General features: G+C 56.6%; 2 protein-coding genes across 7 annotated transcripts in view; both read right to left on the reverse strand.

Annotated features, from left to right (window-relative positions):
* ZBTB47 (zinc finger and BTB domain containing 47) lies at positions 1 to 11,276 on the reverse strand. The gene is made up of 6 exons (XM_031470077.2): positions 11,143 to 11,276; positions 6,068 to 7,621; positions 4,304 to 4,451; positions 2,845 to 2,960; positions 2,088 to 2,232; positions 1 to 1,888 (listed from the first exon to the last, which is right to left on the reverse strand). The coding sequence occupies exons 1-6, from the start codon at positions 11,143 to 11,145 to the stop codon at positions 1,533 to 1,535; spliced, it is 2,322 nt and encodes a 773-aa protein (XP_031325937.2). The 5' UTR covers positions 11,146 to 11,276; the 3' UTR covers positions 1 to 1,532.
* A 5,497-nt stretch (positions 11,277 to 16,773) lies between these two features.
* The window catches only part of NKTR (natural killer cell triggering receptor), a 47,852-nt gene continuing 44,119 nt past the window's right edge, over positions 16,774 to 20,506 (reverse strand). For all 6 annotated transcript variants that reach the window (XM_031470071.2, XM_064496668.1, XM_031470072.2 and 3 more), the window contains one exon: positions 16,774 to 19,643. In XM_031470071.2, coding sequence (XP_031325931.1) covers positions 19,556 to 19,643 — 88 coding nt within the window. In that variant the 3' untranslated portion in view covers positions 16,774 to 19,555. The remainder of the gene's footprint in view (positions 19,644 to 20,506) is intronic.

Here is a 20,506-nt window from a genome sequence, read left to right on the forward strand (position 1 = left end):
TACAGAATAAAGTGCTTCGTTTATTGATGATTAAAATGTCCCCAGTCCCTGCCCCAGCGCCCTGGGCCTCACAAGGAGGTCAGAGGGGTTCTGACTCCCTCAGCTCTTGGGCTGATGGGGCCAGTCCCCCTCACTGCCCCCCTGGGCTCAGGCCTCTTCCCACTCCAGCCATGCTGGGAAGGTGGTTGTGTTGGGGTGGTCATGGGGTTTTAAGGTGCAAAGAGTATAACAAAACTGTATAAACACAACAGGAAAGAGCTTAACTAGGAAACATGTAGCTTATGGAACCTTCCTCCTCATTTAAAGGCAGGAATAAAGACGTTAAATGACAACAAAAAAAAGGATGTCCTATTAGTGCTGGCCTTGTGGGGATAAGCGTTGGGCACAGGCTGGGGCTCCCCCAGTACCCCCAACCCCCAGGGCCTGATCATGCAGGCTCCTCGCCCCACCCACCAGCACAGAGGCCCAGGAGGGACAAGGATGCTGGACACCAGCCGGGGAGCGGGTTGTCACCAGGCTTAGGAGTGGGTGAGGCCTGGTGCTGCCTTCAGGGAGCAGAGACGGACACAGACACACATCTCTAGCGTGGGATATACGGCCGGGGCAGCTGGTGAGGAACGAGGTGCTCTGTGAACAGCTGCCCCGCCCTCTGCCCCACTGATAGCACCTTGAAACCTTAAAATATTTGCCCAAGCCTCCTCCTTAGGGTCCTGCCCCTGGGGTCCACTTATTTGCAGGCGCTCTGGGGCTGCCCCTTGGGAGCTGGTGCTGTGGGAACCAGCCTGTCTGCCCACTCAGGGCCTGGCCCACAAACACCCTGAGGCTCAGCGGCTCCTGGGGACATCTCCAGGACCCAGGGCTCTCAGTGCAGCCCAATACGGGTTGAGGAGCCCTGTGCCTGCCGGCAGAGTTGTGAGTAGGGGAAACAAATGCCTGGGGTCCAGCCCCTGCCCACCCCACTCCCACCGGTGCAGAGCTGCATCTGCAGTCTTCCCCACTCGGCGCCCCCACCCAACATGCTCCTGAGCATCCAGGCTCGAGTCCCTGCCTCAATAGCTGCAGCCCCCCCACTGGGTCCCCAACTCCTTCCCAAACCCTCCAGAATGAGGGGCAAGTTAGGGGGGCCCAGGAGCGGAGGGGATGAGCCACTGAAGCTGACCCCTAGCTGGGCCTGGCCACCCCCCTCTGGCTTGGGCCTCCACAGTGTGACCAGTCACACCTGTCCCCAGGCCCCTCCCCCACTGTACCTGCGCCTCCAGCAACCCCCTCACCTGGAGGGGGATGCAGCCAATAGTTTCCTCTCTTTAGTTTTTCCTTCACTTTCGGAAAAAAAAAAGGCTTCAAGGAGTCACTGAAAGGGGGCACTTGGGAGTGAGGTGTCCTCCGCCCGCTTTGGGGGCTGCCAGCCTGCACCGCCCCCCTGTCCCCCAGTTCAGGGGCCTCCAGCAGAGCGTGTCCAGCCCCCTGTGGAGGGGCTGCTGGCCCCGCCCCACGAGGAGGCGGGGAGGGTCCTGGGCCCGCAGCGCAGTCGCTTAGTTGTTGGCGTTCAGCCTCCCGCCGGGGCTGGCTGCGGTGGGGAAGAGCGGCGGCGGGGGCGGCAGGTGCGGCGGGGGCGGCAGGGTCTGGGGCAGCCCGGGCAGCAGGGGCAGCGCCTGGGGCGGGGCGGGGGGCAGGCCCGGGGCCGCGGGGGCACCGTCGCCGGCCAGGGGGTGGCTGACGCGGAAGCACTTCTCCTTGTGCGCCTTGAGCATGTTGGAGAAGCGGAAGCGCTGGCCGCACACGTCGCAGGGGTAGGGCTTCTCGCCGGTGTGCGTGCGCCGGTGCCGCTTCATGTTGGGCCGGCTGGTGAAGCTCTTGCCGCAGATCTCGCAGATGTACGGCTTCTCCCCTGCAGGCGGGGTGGGTAGGGATGGGTCACTGGCTGCCACGCCCCAGCCCTCGGCCCGCCTCCCTGCGCCCAGGGAACCGGAGTGGGGCCCGAGCCTGGCACTCTCGGATCCTCCCACCCTGGCGGTTCTGTACCAGCCTCACCGACCCTGGAAGGCAGAGAGGCCAGCGCTGAGCCCCGCCGCGTGGGGCAGCCGCACCTGTGTGAGTCTTCATGTGCTCGTCAAAGTACTGCTTCATGTTGAAGTCCTTGCCACACCACTGGCACATGAACTGCTTGTGGCCGATGTGGATGCTCATGTGTGACCGCAGCTGGTACTTGTACTGGAAGCGCTCATTGCAGTTCTGAGAGTGGGGGTGGGAGGTGAAGCCTTCAGGCAGGGAAGTGCTGGCCCCAGACCTCAGGGCCCTGGGAAGGACTCACTTGGGTAGGGGCTCCTGGGCAAGAAGGTGTGGATGCAAAGGCCAGCGGAGGTACTCCTGGGTGGGGCAGTGGAGAGGCCGTGGGCACGCGGAGCCCAGGCAGGAATGGGGGTCAGAAAGTGGGGAAAGGCCTCAGAGTGGAGGGAGCCCTCATGCTTAAAGCAGAGACCCTCCATCCTTCCTACTTGTCCGAAGGCCCCCTCATCCCCACCTGCAGCTCCACCTCTGATCTTTCTGCCTGAGATGCTTCTCTCTCCACCTCTCCAGAAAACCCACCCCAAGGTTCCAGCCCATGCAGAGTTTCCACCCTGAACATGACAGGGTTGGGTTAGGGTGGGATGGCAGGGGGAGTGGGGAGGGGCAGGTGTGCAACCAGGTAAGGATGGAGTGGGAGGCAGGGACCACAGACAGGATGGGCCCCTCTCTTTCTGCATCCTGACTCCAGTCCCCTCAACCACCTGGTTTTTAAGCAGCTGCTGCCCCTGATCCCTGCCCCACTAGGGTGGCCTGGGGCAGGAGGAGAAGGGAGCTCACCTCGCATCTGAATGGCTTCTCCCCGGAGTGCTGCAGTGAGTGCACCTTGAGAGACATGCTGCGTTTGAAGGACTTCCCACAGGTCTCGCAGGTGAAGGGCATGTCCTTTGTGTGGGCTACACAGGGCAGGTACCATGGCCATGACATCTCGGGGGGGGGGGACCTGTCTAGCTCCTCCCAGGGGGCCCCTCTGATCACCCCCCAAAGTGAGCCCAGGTCCTGCCTCCTGGGGCATCACCTTCCCTGGGGCCTATCCCACAGCCTCTGTCCCAGGACCTGGACTGACTCCCAGGCACGGCCCCTTCCCTCCAGGCTAGGTCTGTCTGGTCAGAGCAGCGTGGAGGCCCTCACGGTTCTTTAGCCTCTGGCTGAGGGAAACAGCCAAGGCCACTTCACTCCCAAAGCTTTGTGGAAAGATCAAAGGATTCCAAATGGGACTGGCCTTGGCTCAAATCCTGGCCCAGCCACTGGCTCCGAGTGGCCACTGTGGGCCTTAGTGGGCCTCGGCATCCTCTTCATGAAGAGAGGTTAGAATGGCCCTGAGCCTGCAGCGTGGCTGGGCTTTACAGAGGATGGCCTCAGCCTCGGGTCCATGCCATCCGGAGGGAGTTACCTGTGCTCCCCCCAGAACAAACTCTTCAAGGAGGATCTGAGAAGAAGCAATTAGAGACAGGGAGGGTCCCCTTCAGAGCTGGGGAATCTGAGCCCAGAAAGGAACACCAATCCTGGGTCATCCAGCATACTCCTGGCTGAGAGCCAGCCCCCAGGGTCCCACCTCCCAGTCAGTTCATGCTGGAATCCTCCAGCATTGTCTAGCAGAGAAAGAGGGTAAGGCCTGGCCAGGGCCCACTGCCCTCCTTGGCTACCCTTCCCTAGAGCTCCAGGCCCTAAGCAGGCAAAGAAGGGAGTGTCACCTGGACACCAGACTCCTAGCCAGGCCCACCTAAATGGGAGGGACAACCATGCCCAAGGCAGCAGAGCGGTCCAACACACTTGGGGGCCTCCTTATTCTGTCTGGGTGTGATCCCTGGGGGAGAGTTGGATTCAGAGCAGCCTGCAGCCCTGTCAAAGGCACAGCTGTCCTCAGGTTGAGACAGGGCCTGTGTCAGCCCTTAAGGCACTTTGTGCAATTTAGGAAAAGGTGTTGCTTTTCCCGGTGGACACAGCCCCGTGCCAGGATGCACAGCCTGGCTCGCAATGTGCCAGCTGGATTCTAGTCTCCACCTACCATCTTGTCTGGGAGCTCTTGTGCCATGTGCAACCTCCCCAACTGTACATGGCAGCCCTGGCCCCAGAGCCTGTCCAGACACACCCGCCACTGCAACCTGCCCAGGCCTCCCAGCTGCGAGGAGCCTTCTCATCCGTTCATATTGCCCTTGGATGTGAAGTGCTTCCCAGCACACCCAGCAGCTGGCCCATCTCGGACCTCAAGCTCCATCCCCCACCAGCCTAGACTTACCGACCATGTGCTTGCGCACGTGAGCCATGGTGTAGAACTTCTTCTCGCAAATCTCACAGGAGAACTTCTTTTCTGCATAGCCATGCACGATTTTGTTGTGCTCGTGGAGGGACCAGAGCTTCTTAAAAGCTTTGCCGCATGTCACACACTGCAGGGGGGAGAGGAATTTAGGTCCAGGGTCAGGACCATGTGACCTAGGACAAGTCACTGTCCCACTCTAGGCCTCAGTTTCCCCACCTGAACTGTGCTGGAGAGAGAGGCCTTGATGTCCAAGGACCAGCCAGATGCGATGTTCTGAGAGCTGGGGGTGGTAACTCCCTGAACACTTACCCACCTACCCAGCCAGGGCTGCAGCCTGGGGCCCTGCCTCATCTTGAACTCACTAGGATCAGGGGTCACCTCTTCTAGGAAGTCCCTCCTCTGTGCTCATTTCAACAAGGTGTTTCTCTACAGAAGGGAGACATATGACTGGCTGAAGAGCCACAGCAGGTGAGGGGGCTACACAGATCATGGAGAAAACCTCCAGATAACAGGTCTCGGCAGAGCTGAGGTGTTACCTCCACTGCCTCCCCCTGCTGGGACCTATGCCCTGACACCATAGAGATACCCAAGGAGGCGGGTTCCAAAGGACTGGCTGTTGGGGACCACAGGGGGTACCAGGGCCTACCAGGCAAGAGAGGGGTGATGGGAACCATGGGGGCCATACTGCCCTCCTCCTCTTCCCCTGGTCCCTTGTTCTACCCATCCCTGCAGCAGGCCAGGGCTCGGGCAGAAATTGGGTCAGCATGGCTGGGGTGGAAGAGGTATAAGTGTCTTTCCCCTTCAGGAGGCAAGCTCAGGTATGTGCAGGTAGAGTCAAAGGGCAGCCTAGCAGGTGGGCAAGTGAGGACAGGTACACGAGGGTGGGGCAGGAGACCAGGTAACCCCCAGGTAACGCTTTCTCCACAGGGCACTGCAATTAGAAATTAGTTTAGGCAATTAGCACCCGCCTACCTACTGCCCCCCAACCTCACTCCCAGCCAGAAAGGGTAAAAACCAGCCTGGCTGGCCCTGCGCTGCCTGCATCCTGAAAGGCCAGGCTGGCCCAAGGCTTGGCAGCCAGCCCAGCTCCCCTGCTCGGCCCCAGCAGCCCCTGCACTGCCCAAACTGCTCATCCGGTCCCTCTTCCCCAGGCCCAGGCCAGCTGGCATCTCCAAAATGCTGAATGCAGGGGTTTCCTCCCACCCGGCTGCCCCTTGCTCTATTCAGCCTTTGCAGCAAGTGGAAAATGGTGCCCTCCTCTGGGCAAACCCCTCCTTCCCTCATCTGTGCTTTTGTGCGGTGCACAATCTGTGCAACTGTATACTGTTGCCCTGCTGGCCTTGCGGCAGCCCAAAGATTTACTAAAATACTGACTCATCCCTCCTCGGAGCTGGCTGTCCCCTAGGCTCACGTGCTCAGACAACTCTCTCATCATCCCAAACCCAAGCTCCCCTCTCCCCTCTGGCCAAGGGTACCGTTTGTTCCAATCCTATCTGCACACTGCTCCATGTGCCAAAGCCCAGATCTGTCCGCCTCCTCCAGGACATTATATTTGAGCTCTTACCACCCTGAGGACCTGGGCCCAGCTATCTGGCTCACCCTTGGGCCTGGGCTGGTCCCACTGTCCAAGGGGCTAAGTCTGGTCTCGGCAGACTGTCGGGCAGTGCAGGCAACCGGACACTGGATGGCTGTGTGGCCTCGGATAGCCTCTGCTGCCCTACCCGTCAGCCCCAGGAGGCCCACCTGGATGTTGCGCTCGCAGTCCGTCTGCCGGTGCAGCAGCAGCTCGCTCTCCAGCAGGAAGCGCTTGCCGCACTGGTCGCAGATCTGCATGCGGCTGTGGGTCACGTTCATGTGCTTCTCCAGGTACCAGCGGTTGTTGAAAACTCGAGGGCACTTCTGGCACGGGTGGTGCTGCTTCTCCTCCAGCTTCACCTTGGCCCCCAGCCCATCAGCAGCCTGTGGCCCCCTGGCTGGGGCAGAAGCCACTCCTGCAGGTGGCTTTGGCCGCTTCCCACCCCGCCGCCCGGGCTCCTCAGGCTCAGGGGGGCCCTGGCGCCGGGCAGATCGCGTGGCCATGCGACTGTGGGGAGGGGGGTCCGCCCGGCTGCTCCGGCACCCAGACCCCTGCCTGGGCCCCACCTCCCCCTCCTCCTCATCCTCCTCTTCCTCGTCGGAGCTCTCCTGATCCTGCTCACTGTGCCCTTCCTCTTCCTCTTCCTCTTCCTCCTCCTGCTCGCTGTGCCCTTCGTCCTCCTCGTCCTCCTCCTCTCCCTGACTGCCACCCTCCTCTTCCTCCTCCTCCTCCTCCTCCCCTCCACTGCCACCGCCTTCCTCTTCCTCCTCCTCCTCTTCTTCCTCCTCCTCGTCGTCATCCTCCTCATCCTCCGAGTGTCTCTGCAGCCCGTCCTCCCGGCCCAGCACCATGGTGGCCGGGGCCGTGGCAGTGCCCGGCTTCCCCTCGGGCCCCGTGGACACGTGCAGTGTCTGGTTGTTGAGGTTCACCTCCACAATGATCTGGGACTGCTCCCGGCGACTGTAGGTGCCAGAACCCCCAAGCTCTTCCTCCAGCTCCTCCCCACCCTCTAGCTTGCACAAGCTGGCCGGGGGCCCGCCAGCCTCCTCGACGCCGCCCTCCTTCTCCTCCTTGAAGAAGGGCTGGGCCGGCCCGATGGTGGCAGGCACTGTGCCACCTGTGGCCCCGGCCCCGTCCTCGACACGCACTGAGTAGGGGTCAGGGCCCTCGCGGGCGTAGATCTTGGGCAAGGCTGGGGCGTCGGCCTCCTGCTTGATGTCGCAGTAGTAGGGTGGAGCAGCCGGGGTGCAGCTGGCGGCTGGCTGGGCCAGGGCCACGGCGCCGGGGCCTGGGGGGCCGAGGGAGCGGGCGTCCAGCAGCTCCTGGCAGGATGCGGCGATGTCGGCCATCTGCAGCAGCGAGGCGGCGCTGAGCACCTCGTGGACGTTGGCCGCGTTGACCAGCAGCTTGGACGTGTAGATGAAGTTGAGGATCTGCTGCAGGCCACCGGGCGCCAGCGCCTCCAGGGACAGCTCCACGCGCTGCAGCTGCTTGTTCTGGGTGAAGAGCGAATGGAAGAACTGGCTGTAGGCGGCCAGCACACCCTTGTGCGCCGGGAAGACGCTGCGCTGGGGCACCAGCACCAGGTCCACGTCGCACAGGTCGGGCTGGAAGAGGCGCTGCTCGTTCAGGCGGCCCATCAAGCAGGCGAAGTGCAGCGCCACGTCCTCCACCAGCGAGAATTCGGCCGCCGGTGAGTCTGTCGTCTTCTCAACCAGCAACTGTGGGGCAGAGGGCACAGGTCAGATGGTCAAGGCCATCTGGAAGGTGGCCCACCCATCACTCCTGGCTCCACGTTACAGAGAAGGAGCTGAAACCCAAGCAAGAACAAGGGGAAACTGGGATTCAAGCCCAAATCCACTGTCCCTCAGAGCTCAAACTCTGGTCATGACTGCAGATCAACTCCTGGGTCAGTTGGCTAACTTTTCTGGGCTCCAGCTCTTCTACTGTGAAACGGGAGAAGTCATCCCGGGAAGGGAAGCGGAAGAGGGGGAAAAAGGAAGGAAAGGGGATGAGGGTGACCAACCATCTAGGTGGGCCAGGAACCTAGGGGTTTCCCAGGACAAGGGACTTTCAGTGCTAAAAACCAGGGGCTACCTCAGCAAACGGGGACTGGGTGGTCCTCCCAGAAGCATCCTCAGAAGCATCCCTTCAGTATTTCCCGGAATCTCTCCCCAGCACTCACTCAAACACAAATAAAACCAAGCCTGCCTGACCCCAGACACCTCAAGAACAGAAGTCAGCTCACTGGCTCACGGCTCGGCCTCTGGCCATTGCATCCCTGGGGCAGCACCTGAGGGAACCCCCCTCACCTCACCCGCAGCGGGCCCCTGAGGCCTTGCAGAGGCAGAAACTTTTGTGAAGAAATCCAGGCTCAAGGCCTGTAACTTCTCCCCACCTCAGCCTGGCTGCCCTGCTAGAAGAGGCTGGTGAGATCCAGCCAGCCCCTCTTTCCTCAGCCAGAGTTTGGGCCAGGCTGCTGCCTGCGGCTTCAGGCCTGGCAGCCAGCAGCTCCCCTCACATGAAAGTTCTTTAGGGGTAAAAGGACACAGCTGTGCTACCTGTCCATCATGCCTGGAGGCACGAGACCCCCAAGGCCTGCCCCAAATCCTTTTCCCTCCAGGCCCTCAGATCCCAAGTCAGGTGTGGTCCAGGCTGGGAGGCTCCAAGATGGCCTCATCTTGGAGGCCTCACCACTGAGAGCCTCTGGAGCCTCAAGGAGGCCCTTGAATCTGATGAGTCAGATTATTAGACCCCTGGGCCACATCCAGTACCTGTGAATTGCCCAGAATAAGTGCTGGCTTAATTATTCCTGGCCCCACCAAAGCAACTTCCCCCAAAGGTGGGCAGCACAGACAGGCAGGCTGCCCAGTGCCTTGCACGGGTCGAGTGCACAGCAGATGTTCAATTAATATCTGTCGACTACCTGCCTGGCTGGACCAGCCCCGCAGGTTCCAGGTTCTGGCCCTCGTTAGGTCCTGTCCAGCCGAGTCAGAGCCTCCTACATTTGAGGGTACCTCCTTGCCCCACTGCAAAGCCATCAACTCCCCTACCCCAAGCACCTCCCTGGAAGCCCTAGGATAAAACCCCAGTCCCATCCATCCACAGCCCACCCTTCCCCTTCATGCCAGTCCTTCCAAACTGGGCAGGGGGTATGGGGGTGGTATCTGTGTTCAGCCTCTCAGTCCCCTGAATGAGGATCTGCCCTGGGCCTTGGGATGAGCCCACCAGAGGCAACCTGCTTCCACACCTGATCTGGGCCCTACCCTCCACACCCAGCAGCTCAGGGCAACACCCAACCCCATGCCCTCTTTCTCTCTCACCACCATCTTCCTTGAGTTCTCCCCACAGGCCTCCTTCACTTTAACCAAGAAGCCATTTATCTGCCCTTCTGTCTCAGAGCTGCTGGCTCGTCCAGGCCTAGCCAATCTAACAGGGATTAGATGCCAAGCCCCTCCCATCTCCATCCTCTGACTCATTTGGAGTCATTCTCTGGGACCAAACCCTATTATACAGATGGAGAAACTGAGGCTCAGAGTGGGAGGGTCCCACAGTGAGCAGTAGTAGAGCTCCCGGACTCTTAGCTCTGCTAAGAACACCCCATTTGTGCCTCAACTAGACACCGTTCCACACGGAAAGATTCCTTGGCCTTTAATGGCTTAAAAAGCAGGAACAGGCACCTGGGGAGGATCAGATCTGCTTCCCCAGAACTACTGCCACCTGCAAGTCAGTGAGGGGTCAGGGTGCAATCTGAGTTGTAACCTAGGCTCCTCAGGGCCTCCAGGGGCCAGACAGTGGTGGGGAAGTGGCCTGTCAAAGTCAGGCCTGTTGTAGAGAGCCCACCCCAGGCCACAGGGCTCTGGTCCACTTTTCCCCCTCCATGGAATGCCAGTGCCTGCCTGCCATGGGGCAAGGGCAGTGCCCAACATTTCTCATGTGCAGACCTAGTTTCAGGATCCAGTGAGGACCCCTCTGGCCTCAGCAGGGGAAGTGGGGTTAGTCTGGGGGGCAGTGCTGCCCTAGAGATTCCATTTCCAAGGTAGTACCCCCAGCCAAACCAGCGCCATCCTTGGCCCTTGAGGGGCCCAAGAACCTCACAACCAGGCACCCTGACAGGACTTCCTTGACAGGGCACACAGATGCCACCCGAGTCCATAACTTTCAGCCTCTCAGGAGGGCACAGCTACCCCCTAGCCTGGCATCTCCCATGCAGGGCCCACCAGCTGTGTCTGCCTCCCCAGCCAGCTGTGCCAATTCCCTGAAGCTGCAGATGCCCCTCCCCATCTGACTGAGCCAGCTGTAGCCACACACCCCACCCCCAAGTCCAGGCCAGCATGGCTAAGATACAAGACCAAGGGAGCGGCTAGGCCCTTCTGTTGCCAGGGTGGTTCAGGCCCTCAAACCCTCCCCCAAAGCCAGGGTTGGGGGAGGCCAGGTGCCAGGAACACCTGCCCAGGCTGCTCACCAAGCTCGGGACCTTCTATTCCAAAGGGGTACCATGCCTCACTGTCACGAAATCACCAACTCCCTAACCTGCCCAGGGCCTCCCTGGAGGTCCTAGGATGAAACCTCGGTGTGCATCTGCACCCCATACTTCTATGCCAATCCTACCATCACCGGGCAGCAGTGGGTGGGCCGAGAATGAGCAAGAGGGCACAGGCTCATGACTTCCAGGCTCCTCCTTCTAGGGAGGGAGTGTCTATGCCAGCCTCCTCTGCACCCATGCCACCCGTCCATCCCAGAGAAAGAGGCCCAGAGAGGGCGGGGGATTGGCCCAAGGTCACACAGGAGTTTGGACCAGTGCTGCAGGCGTTCCCCCACCCCCACCCCCACTCCGCTTGGCCCAAGAGCCCCGAATCCCCAGGCAGGGCGGCTCCAGCGCCCACGTGGCCCAAGGCCCAGGCGGGAATCCGACCTCCCCCCTTCCCCCATCACCCAGTCCGAGGGCGGCGCCGTCCGGGCTCAGGGAAGCAGCCCCCTCAGCCAGTGCCCCCCTCGGCCAGAGCCTAGCAGGACCTCAGTCTCTCGAGCCGGGCCCCCACCCCAGGAATTTAACCCCTACCCAGCCGAGGACCACGCCAGAGCGCCGCATTCCCGGCCCCGTAGGGACTTAGGAGAAGGGGTTCCAGCAAAGGGGAAGATCCCTCCCGCCCGTCCACCTGGAGCCGGCGGGTCGTGCGCTCGGGAGGGCAGAGCTGGCAGGTGGGCGGATAAGCGGAGGGACAGGCAGGGCCTTGCGTACCATGGTGCCGTGGCGCTGGGGGCTCACAGGGCCCCGCGGGATCGCGCTGCCCCCGGCGGCCGGGCCGGGGCCGCTCCATGAAGCGCCGCGCTGGGGGCCGCCCCGGCGCAGGGCCCCGCGACCATGGCCCCCGGGGGCGCGGCCGGGCTGGCGGAGGCGCAGGGCCGCGGCGAGTCCAGCCGCCGAGCAGCTGCGGCCCCAGAGCCTCGGGCGCGGCGGGCGGGGGGCGCGGGGCGCCGATTGGAGCCCGCGCGTCAGCTGGGGCCGCCGTCTGGACGCTTAAAGGGCCAGGCCGCCCTGCACGCCGGTGGGGGGCGCGGACACGCGTGGTGCGCGCCGTCCCGGTGCAGCTCGCCCCGCTTCGGGCCACCGGGGGCCCCGGCCAGGCCCTGCCGCTCCCACCCTAGTGGATGGACCCCGGCCTTACTCTTCCGCGCTGAGCCCCCTTTCCGCCGGGAAGTTCGTCCAGGAGTCTAACCTTGGTGCCCTCCAGCTGCGCCACAGAGGCGGTGTCGGAGCAGGAGGCGGCCCTGAAATCGGGAAGCTGGGCGCTCCCGCCCCTCAACCAGCTGCAGAAAAGGCTTACACCTGCTCCTCTGGGCGACCTCACGCTGAAGGACTGAACCCCGTATCCTAGCCGCGTCACCACCCCCACCCTCTGGCCTGGGCTGCTCTGAGGGCGAGTCTGGGATCTCCAACTCACCTGACCTCCCACCCCTCCCCTAGGGCAGCGCAGGGCTCATTTTGCTCTGTGCCTCCAAGACTTGGTTCTGGTCGACCCATACCTACTTGATGGCCACCTCTGGCCGCACAAGGCTGCTCAGGGCAGGAGAGGCAAAAACCTGGACCACAGCTGCACTGATCAAATCCTTTAAGGTAACAGGCTCAGGGCCAGGAGGAAGTAAGACTGGAGGGGTGAGGGCCAGAGGCCCAGAACCCACTGTATCCCCCAGCCGTGTGGCTGCTGAGGCCTCCCTGCTCCGTCTCTGCTGAGGAGATGCAGCCAGGCCTGCGGAATGCTGCTCTGGCATGGACACCAGTGGGGGCAGGGGGCTGGCTGTGCTGGCAGGAGGCTGTAAACGAAGGCCGCCAGGCTGAGCAGGCTGCAGGGTGGGACCACAGGGCCCTGGGCCTGGCAGGGTCCAGGTGGTGGCTGGGCCGACATTGTGGAGTGGGGGCCTCTGTGGGCCTCTTATGTGGCCTGTGTCATCGAGATGCCTTTCTGTGCCCCAGCTCCAAGCTGACGGCTGCCCCATCTTTGGTCACTCTCACATTGCCCCCATCCTGGCAGAACCACACAATATCCCCCACCCCCTCCTCCCACATGTGCACTCATGCTTACACACCCACTCATGCCCAGCTGTAGCAGTGACCCCTGGGTATGCTACACCATACTCATGAGTGGGCAGGGACTCTGGGGCTGGTTCAGTGTGACTGGGTTCTGGGTGCCAGGGGAGGAAATGGAGCAGAGGCCAAAATCCCAGGCAGGAGCCATCATGTAGTCTGATGGTCTGTCCTGGGAGATTGCAAGCCCATCCCCACCCCCCACCCCAGGCCAGGGTGGGGAGGTCCTTAGGACAGGGCCATCCCAGGACCAGAGAGAAAACATCTCACAGGCAAAGATGGGAGTGACTGATGAGTGCCAAGAGAAAGGGGAGGAATACACATAGTCGGATGGAGAGTAGGGAGAGACCCTGGTGGAAAAAAAGATGGGAAGAGAGAAAGGGGCACAGGTAGGGACATGCTCCCAGAGCAGCCACTGCAGACACCTCACACTTTTGAGGCCATGGTGGGGGCAGAGACAGCTGACTCAGCTCCCAGGAGGCCTCAGGTTGAGGCCAGGCCAGAGCAGCCTGCATGCCTGACCAGCCCATCACCTCAGGGCTGCTTTTCACTTCTTCCTCCACCCCAGTGCACTTCTTCATCTCAACATGGGCCTGGGAGGTGGTAACGGAGGGCTTGTGTACCCATTGATTGGATAAGGATAGTGAAGCCCACAGCAAGGCAGATCACATAGCCAGGCACTGGCGTCAGAAGCCAAGGAAAGGGGAGGCTGAAGCAGCCTCCCCTGAAGGCTGGGAAGAGCCTGGCAGAGAAGGCTGCATGGGACACACTTCCCAGCTGAGGTTTGGCAGGGGGTGTGGCCAATGTGACTAAGGTAGGGCTGCTGGCCCCTTCAGGATTGGCGTTGGCTGAGGCAGTCAGAAGCCCAAGGAGGGGCTGGAGGTTGGATGAGAAGGTGGGGAATGGGGGCTCAGGATTCCTGAAGACCCCAGCTGTTCCCTCTTGCTTCTCTGGCCTATTACTCAGGGAGCCCCTGGGGAGAACCAGCTCTGGGAGGGGCTATTGGCATGTGGGTCACAGGAGACCTGGTAGGAAGGCACTATTTGAAGAGCTCAATTTGGTGGGCTCAAATGGGGCTGCTCAGAGCTGAGGCCTCAAAGCTGAGTCACTAAACTAGAGCAAAAGCGGGTAAGGACAGGTACTCGAGGCAGAGAGACTAGCACCTGCGTGGGCTGGCAACTAGAGGCAATTTGATGTAGCAGAATCCAGATTCTGGTTGGGTGGGCGTGGCCAGAAGGAGACAGGCAGAATTATTCTGTTGGCCTTGGAGAAGGCCAGGCCATGGGAGCTGCCCCTTAGGTTTGGTCAAGGCAGGCTTTCTGGAGGAGGTACGGTGTGACTGGTTATTGGAGAGTGGGACCCTAGGTCAGAATCACATGCCCAAGGGCCAGCCAGGCGTTTACAGAGACAGGGGCAGGGCTGGATGATCCTCACACACTTGGGGACAGGTGCTGGCAAGGTCAGCAAAGTCATGCCCCTGCCTCTAGAGGACAGCTGATGAGTTTTCTCACAACTTCCCTAAGCATCTAGCCCCAGACTTCTCTCCCCTGTCAGAGAGGAGGAATAGATTCAAACGGCAGTGGGGCAGCACATGTGTGCACATGTGCAGTGCAGGGCTCAGCCTCCCTGGAGGAGCATGGAGCCGCGTGGCTGCCATGGGGGAAGGAGAGCAGAGTGGGCAGTGTCAGAAACAGAAGGGGACATCGCAGCATGGGGTTGGTGGGGTGGCAAGGAAGTTTAACCGACCCACTAGGTGCTGACCCAGGGCCCTGCGGGGTGGGGAGTACAGATCCCTGGGTGTGGGGGCTGGAGGGGGTGGTGTTCCTGTTCCCCCTCCACTGAGCTCGGCACTAATAAGCTACAGCTGCAGGCGGTGGGGGCCTAATTCAAACCAGCAGGTTGCCCGGTTCTCTCCCACAGCATAAACGTCATGGCCTTGGCATTCCAGGCCTCACTAGAAGCTTCCAGGATTCTCTCCCACCCTATCAGTTCAAGGGGCCTGGGCCTCTCATTAGAGATTGAGCCTGGCCCTCTATGAAACCTGGGGGACAGCTCCTCTCCTCCTGGAGGTAAGCTCAGGGGCTGGTGTCCCTGAACCACTCTGATGTACGCTTGGTTCTAACCATTTAATCCTCACCACTCCTAAAATGAGGAGTCCTTAATATCCCACTTTTCCAGATGAGGAGCTGAATTATAAAGGTCAAGCAATCATCTACTTACCTGACTAGAAGTGTCAGAGCAGAACTTGAACCCAGGCAGTCTGGCTCAGACTCCAAACCCTTTAGGACTGTGCGATAGAATAGTTGCTCTGAGAGGTCCTTTATTTCTTCAAAATAAAAGCAAGTTGGGCCAGAGGCATTGAGGCCAGTGGGATCCTTCTCAGTCTCTCTCTGGGAATCTGGCCTGGTAGTAGAGGTTTTAGTGGCAGGAGGGCCTGGGTGACCTGAGACTGGGAAGTGCCAGCCAGAATGCTGTCCCCTGTGGGTTTGCCTCTGGGAGGCTGACTCATCTCCAGGCCGGTCCAGGAAGGGATGAGCACCACCACCTGGTTCTCACGTCCACTTGCACCTTCTTTCCGGGCTGATGAGCTGAGAGACGGGCAATCTAAGGACCGTTAGTCTCATATTACAGATGGGAGTCAGGCCTCCAGATGCAGCATGCAGGTGTCTGTCCTGAGACTTCAGGTCACTCTTTTTACCCCGATGTCCTCAGGCCTCTAGGATGCTTAAGATGCAAACTTCCTCAGGCTAGTAGCCTGGGTCCTGAGGACAGTGAAACTTGGCTCAGTCTGGAGCTGGACTTCGATGGCTATAGATGGTGAATGGTGGGTCTGGGGACTCCAAGAGGCAAAAGTTCTTGGCCCCAAGCTTGGCACAGCCCCACCCAAGGCCTTCTGATTCACAAGAAGAGGAGGCAGGGGCGAGGGAACATTGCCTCTACCTTGTACTGAAATCTTTAAATAGTCCATTAGAGCCTCCTAGTCCTTTGTGTGTTGCCAAGGTAGGCTATCCTTGCCTCCTGCTCATCAGGCACTGACTGGAGCTGCCCAGGGTCTACTGCAGGCAGATGCTGTCTTCTTTTAGGGTAACAGCTCCTTTCCCTGACCTCTCAGGGAGATGCTGCCACCTTTACAGCATCAAAGAACTTCTCCCTGCCAAGCAAATGTCCTCTTGGCACTCTGCCCAGCCCGTTCTATTATAAGTCCCTCATGGGATTCAGGCTCTCACCTCTTACTCTGGGCTGCGGCAGTCGATTCCCTAAGACCAGCCATCTGAGCCCAGGTTCTTCCAATGGGTAAGCCACATTACACATTCCAGGTCCCTCACCAGGCCATAGTCTGTGTCACTCACTCTGCCTCCTCTCTCTTCCAAACAGTAATGCCCCGACAGCGTTCATGATTGCTTGTAAGAGGGTATTTCCCTTGAATTCTCTTGCCAGCTAATTCAGAAAAGTCAAAACCGAAGCCTTTAACAGATTTCCTCCCAATACTGCCCTGTTGATCAAGATGATCACTATCAGAATGTGAATAAAGATCCTGGAGTTTTCTAAAAGATAAGACCCTAAAGGAACCACACTTGGGGATTTCCCCACAGCAAACAGACTCTGCAATTTTGTTTAAATTTTATGGCAACACATCCAGATTTGACTATTTTCAGGAATTGCCTGACTTGGGGGTTTACTGTTAACTTTAAAAACTGAACCTCTGCAAATGTTACTGTGAGAGGTTATGTTGTATTCACTAAGAAAATACAGATTCCTTTGAGCTCTGAGGAGAAAAAAGTTAATTGTACTTGCCCTGCAAATTCTCATGTGGATGCTAAAAATATCACTGTGAATGTTTCTCCAGGAAGGGAGTGCTACGTGCCTGCCTGGTGAACCACTGTTAGGGAACGTGGCGGCTGCAGGTGGCTTAGCAGGTAAGCGTGCTGTCCCTAGGCAGGAGCTCACAGATAGGGGGGCCCTCTTCCCGCCTCCACAAAGACATCTGTATGCAGGTCACCTCAGTTGGATGACTGTTAACAGAGCCTGGAGGAAGCCTGGAGTTTGCAGGGGAAGACCAAGCACCATTGATACTTCTCTGCAGAGGCAAACACCTCTGCCTGAAGTTACCTCTAGCTCTGCCTTATGCCCCAACGCTAACACCGGCCAGAAGAAAATGAGCCGCAGAGAGAGGAGGTGAAGTCTCTTCCCTGGCTGGGGCAGCAGACTCTGTTTCCTTTTCCATTTCAGAAAGACGACTGGAAATCTGGATGAATAAAGAAGGATGAAACATGCAGAGACTCCAACTTAGACTAAGCATATATTTTAATTTCTACAAGGTCCCCTTTCAAATTTTAGGGAAATTTAAATGAAATGTATACAAATTAGACACTACCAATATGTACAAAAGTATTTTCTACAGTTTTTGAACAATATCAGCTATATCGTTTCATTTGCAGTAAACAGGACGTTACAAAAACAGTCCAATGATGCATTTTCTATTAAGAAGCACAAAACACGATGTAATTCAACTTTATTAAAAAATAACTTAAAATACAGAATAATCCCCTTTAGAAAGAAAAGCTATTTCTGTAGTCCATTCAGTAAACACACAAGTTAAATGCTGCAGCTGAGGGCTGTTCTTTCCCATGAAAAGAACAAACGAGGCTTCTAGGGCCCACCTTTTTAGGATAAAAGTCTACCCACAGTGCAACGGCAAAGCTATTGCCTGTGGGAGGCAGAATTCTAAAATGCCCCTCCTCCTATTTCATGCCCCCATCCCAGGAACCTGGGAATATGATCTCACTTCTGTGATTATGAGATGTTCTATGGCACTGTTGACCTTAATACAGGGAGACTGTTCTCAGTGGGCCTGATCTAATCACAACATGAACCTGAAACCAGAGAAGGAAGGCAGAGAGATCTGAAGCACAAGAAGAAGGCCTCGACAGGCCCTTGCTGGTTTAAAGATGGAGGGAACACACAAGGAGGAACGTGAGCAGCCTTAAGGAGCCGAGAGAGGCCCCCGGCTGCAGCCAGCAAGGAACTGAATACTGCCAACAACCTGAATGAACTCGGAAGGAGATTCTTCCCCAGAGCCTCTGTGAAGGAATGCTGCCCTGCTGACCCTGGATTTCAGCCTTGTGAGACCCTGAGCAGAGAATCCAGCCACATCGTGCCGGACTCATGAGCTACAGAACCGTGAGCTAAGAAATGGGTGTTGCTTTAAGCTGCTACATTTGGGGTAATTTGTTACAAAGCAATATAAAACTAATACACTGCCAAAAGGTAACTTTTCTTAACGTAATTAGATTTGGCAGTTTTTGTTTGGGTTGTAAATGCAGTTTCTTTCACTAAGTATTGTTAAAGATACTCTCCTCCAGAGGCAACTTTAGAAAACCCTTCATATAAACCACATGGTGTTTTGTATTCACTATCAAGCACGTCTGTTTGACTTAGGTCCTATTTTCTAATGCATTTTCATCTATCAACTTGGCAAACAACTGGACCCCTTAACCCTGTTTATGAACCTTTTATGGGCAATGGTTTTAATACATCCAAGGTCACCCCTCCATCCATCAGGGTGGTCAGATCCCTCCAACTGAGGGCTCTTTCCCACTTCCCAAGAACCCTAGGCAAGCCCTGGGGTAGGATGGCAGAGTTCTGCATGAAACATCCAATATGAACTTCTTCTGCATACCTGGATTAAACTGGCACTGAGGTGATTAAGTACACTTGGAGAAAAAAATTCAAACTAAAAATTAAAAAAAAAAAACAACTCACCAGTTTTTACAGGTCAAATCATTTTTGCAGGAACCACGAAAGACTGTGAACATGTGTAACCTACGCAGTACGCACACCTTGCTTCCCCTGTCTGTCTTCCTGGCTGTACCATGTCACACGAGGCTTCGCCGAGTCAGTGCGGGTTACAGCAGAAACCAGGAAACATGCTGGTGCTGGGAACAACTGCTCTTGCGTCTACCTCTCAGTTGAAAGACTTAGAAGTAAAGCCCTGCGAAGTGTGTCCAGGATGGTGGCAGGTAGATCCTGGTGTTACTTTTGAAGTTTGCTCTTCCAGGGGCACACGCATCAGTTCTGTGCAGCAGACCTGAGTTGCCACACAACCCTGTGCCAATCCTGCCTGCTCCAGGGACCTCGGCCCACACCTGTGCTTGAGAGAAGCCCTCCAAATATTTAAAGTGAATATAGCTGAGAAGGAACCATGTTGGGTGCCAGTGAATTAAAAAAATCATTTCTCTCTCTTACGGAATTCTAATGTACAGTATAGAAGAATAATGCTTAAAGAGGCACCAAAAGGTACCAAGCACCAAAGCATAAACTGGAATAGAATTGTCTTCTTACAAACTGAACTTCCAATAGTATTTATTAAAAAGCACATAAAACATTAGGGCCTTAGAGACAGTGCAGATATCTATAGTTAAAGCTAATTTACTCTTCTTAACCTCACCCGCCAGCCTGAAATAACACAGAGAGTGGGCTGTATGGTGACCACTTTCCTGATAATCTGAGACAACAGAGAAGTAAGGAATGAATTAAGAACCTCAGACCACTGCCTTATCCTCCTGGCTACCATCAGTATCAATTCTGGGTGGTTTATCTGAAGAGCACACATGTATGAGATCTGTGTAACTGGTATATAAATATTTGGCCACCTTTTACAGTTCTCATCCATAGCTCTATGCCTGGCAGCACATATGCTAAAACCTGAAAAACGGGCAAAAATAATCTGTATTCTGAGAAATACATGAGATGGAGAGAAACAGTCTATATAAAATAATATTGCAAATTATACTTAAATTTCATGATTTCTTGATTCAAGAAAATGAAATTCACTTCCATAGTTGGCTACTGTAAAATGCGGCATACAAGTATTTTTGGGAGACATATCTGTATTTTAAATTCTGCGCACATGTAAATGAACAAGTAACAATTAAGAAGTGTCTATTTTTCAAATTCCTCTAATATTCAAACAGAACAAGAGACTGCCATTAAGTTTCTTAAACTTATAAGTTACCAGATATTTACAAATAAGATAGAATCTGTATCAAAAAAAAAAAAGGGGACACATTCAACTATATCTGCTGCTTTCACTGGGGCTCCGGTGATGGGAGTAACTTCGGTCACTTTCACTGTCGGAGCCATAAGATCTACAACTCCTGTAAAACAAAACAAAACATATATACAAACACCTTGTAACTGTCAACCCTTGGAAACCCTCCTGTAGCTTCTTTTTTTGATATGAGTGGCCTGAAAGCAGTACTAATGAGGCACAGCACAGTGGATGGATGAGGGGTACTGAGCACAGTGGACTTTTCAAAGATGTTGACAGTGACTGAGGGTGGTTAAGATAAAAAAAAAAGTTAAGATAAAGTTAAGATCAAAGTTAAGATAAAATAGAGAAACATCACTTCTTGGGGAATTACTTAAAATCCACTCAGGCAAATGAGAATTACTTTCTACGTTACCCAAGTGAACATCAATACTTAGTTAAACTGAGGAAGTAAGGGGAAAAAGGTGCATGAAGAGAGTTTCATTAAAGATAGGGAAATCAAAATGGGGGCCCAACAAGGGGTGAGGGTGGGGCGGGGCATGGACAGGAGCACTGGGATAGTGAGTCAAGAAGATCTAGTTATGGTCACCACTCAGTTATTTTGAAAAATATTCACAGAGATCCAGTCACTGTGCTAGATGTTAAGATACACAGACACACACACACACACACAGACACACAGACACACACACACACACACGACCAAGTAGAGTTCCCTGGGGCCCAAGGATAGTACAGAATAGGGAACAAGAAAAATGAAGCACATGGGGGTGAGGTGAGGTAGGGGGTGAAGGTGATATATCTCAGGGTTAAGCAGTTAGGGAGGGCTTCCCAGGGGCAATGAGTGGGTTGCAGTGGAGACCTACAGGGTAGTTGGAATTGGCCACTTCAAAAGGCAGGAGGGGAGATGGTGAAGTAGGCATGTGAGGTTCCAAAACTTTAGTGCAGGGAAGACAGAAAAGCCCAAGC

This window comes from Camelus dromedarius, chromosome 17, assembly GCF_036321535.1.
Source record: "Camelus dromedarius isolate mCamDro1 chromosome 17, mCamDro1.pat, whole genome shotgun sequence".
Taxonomy (NCBI): domain Eukaryota; kingdom Metazoa; phylum Chordata; class Mammalia; order Artiodactyla; family Camelidae; genus Camelus; species Camelus dromedarius.

Excerpts from the sequence above, each read along its gene's own strand:
- ZBTB47 (XM_031470077.2), bottom strand. Across the intron at positions 4,452-6,067 it reads ACTGCGAGCGCAACATCCAG|TGTGTGACATGCGGCAAAGC; the intron begins GTGGGCCTCCTG and ends TCCCCCCTGCAG. Across the intron at positions 1,889-2,087 it reads GCACATGAAGACTCACACAG|GGGAGAAGCCGTACATCTGC; the intron begins GTGCGGCTGCCC and ends CCCCGCCTGCAG.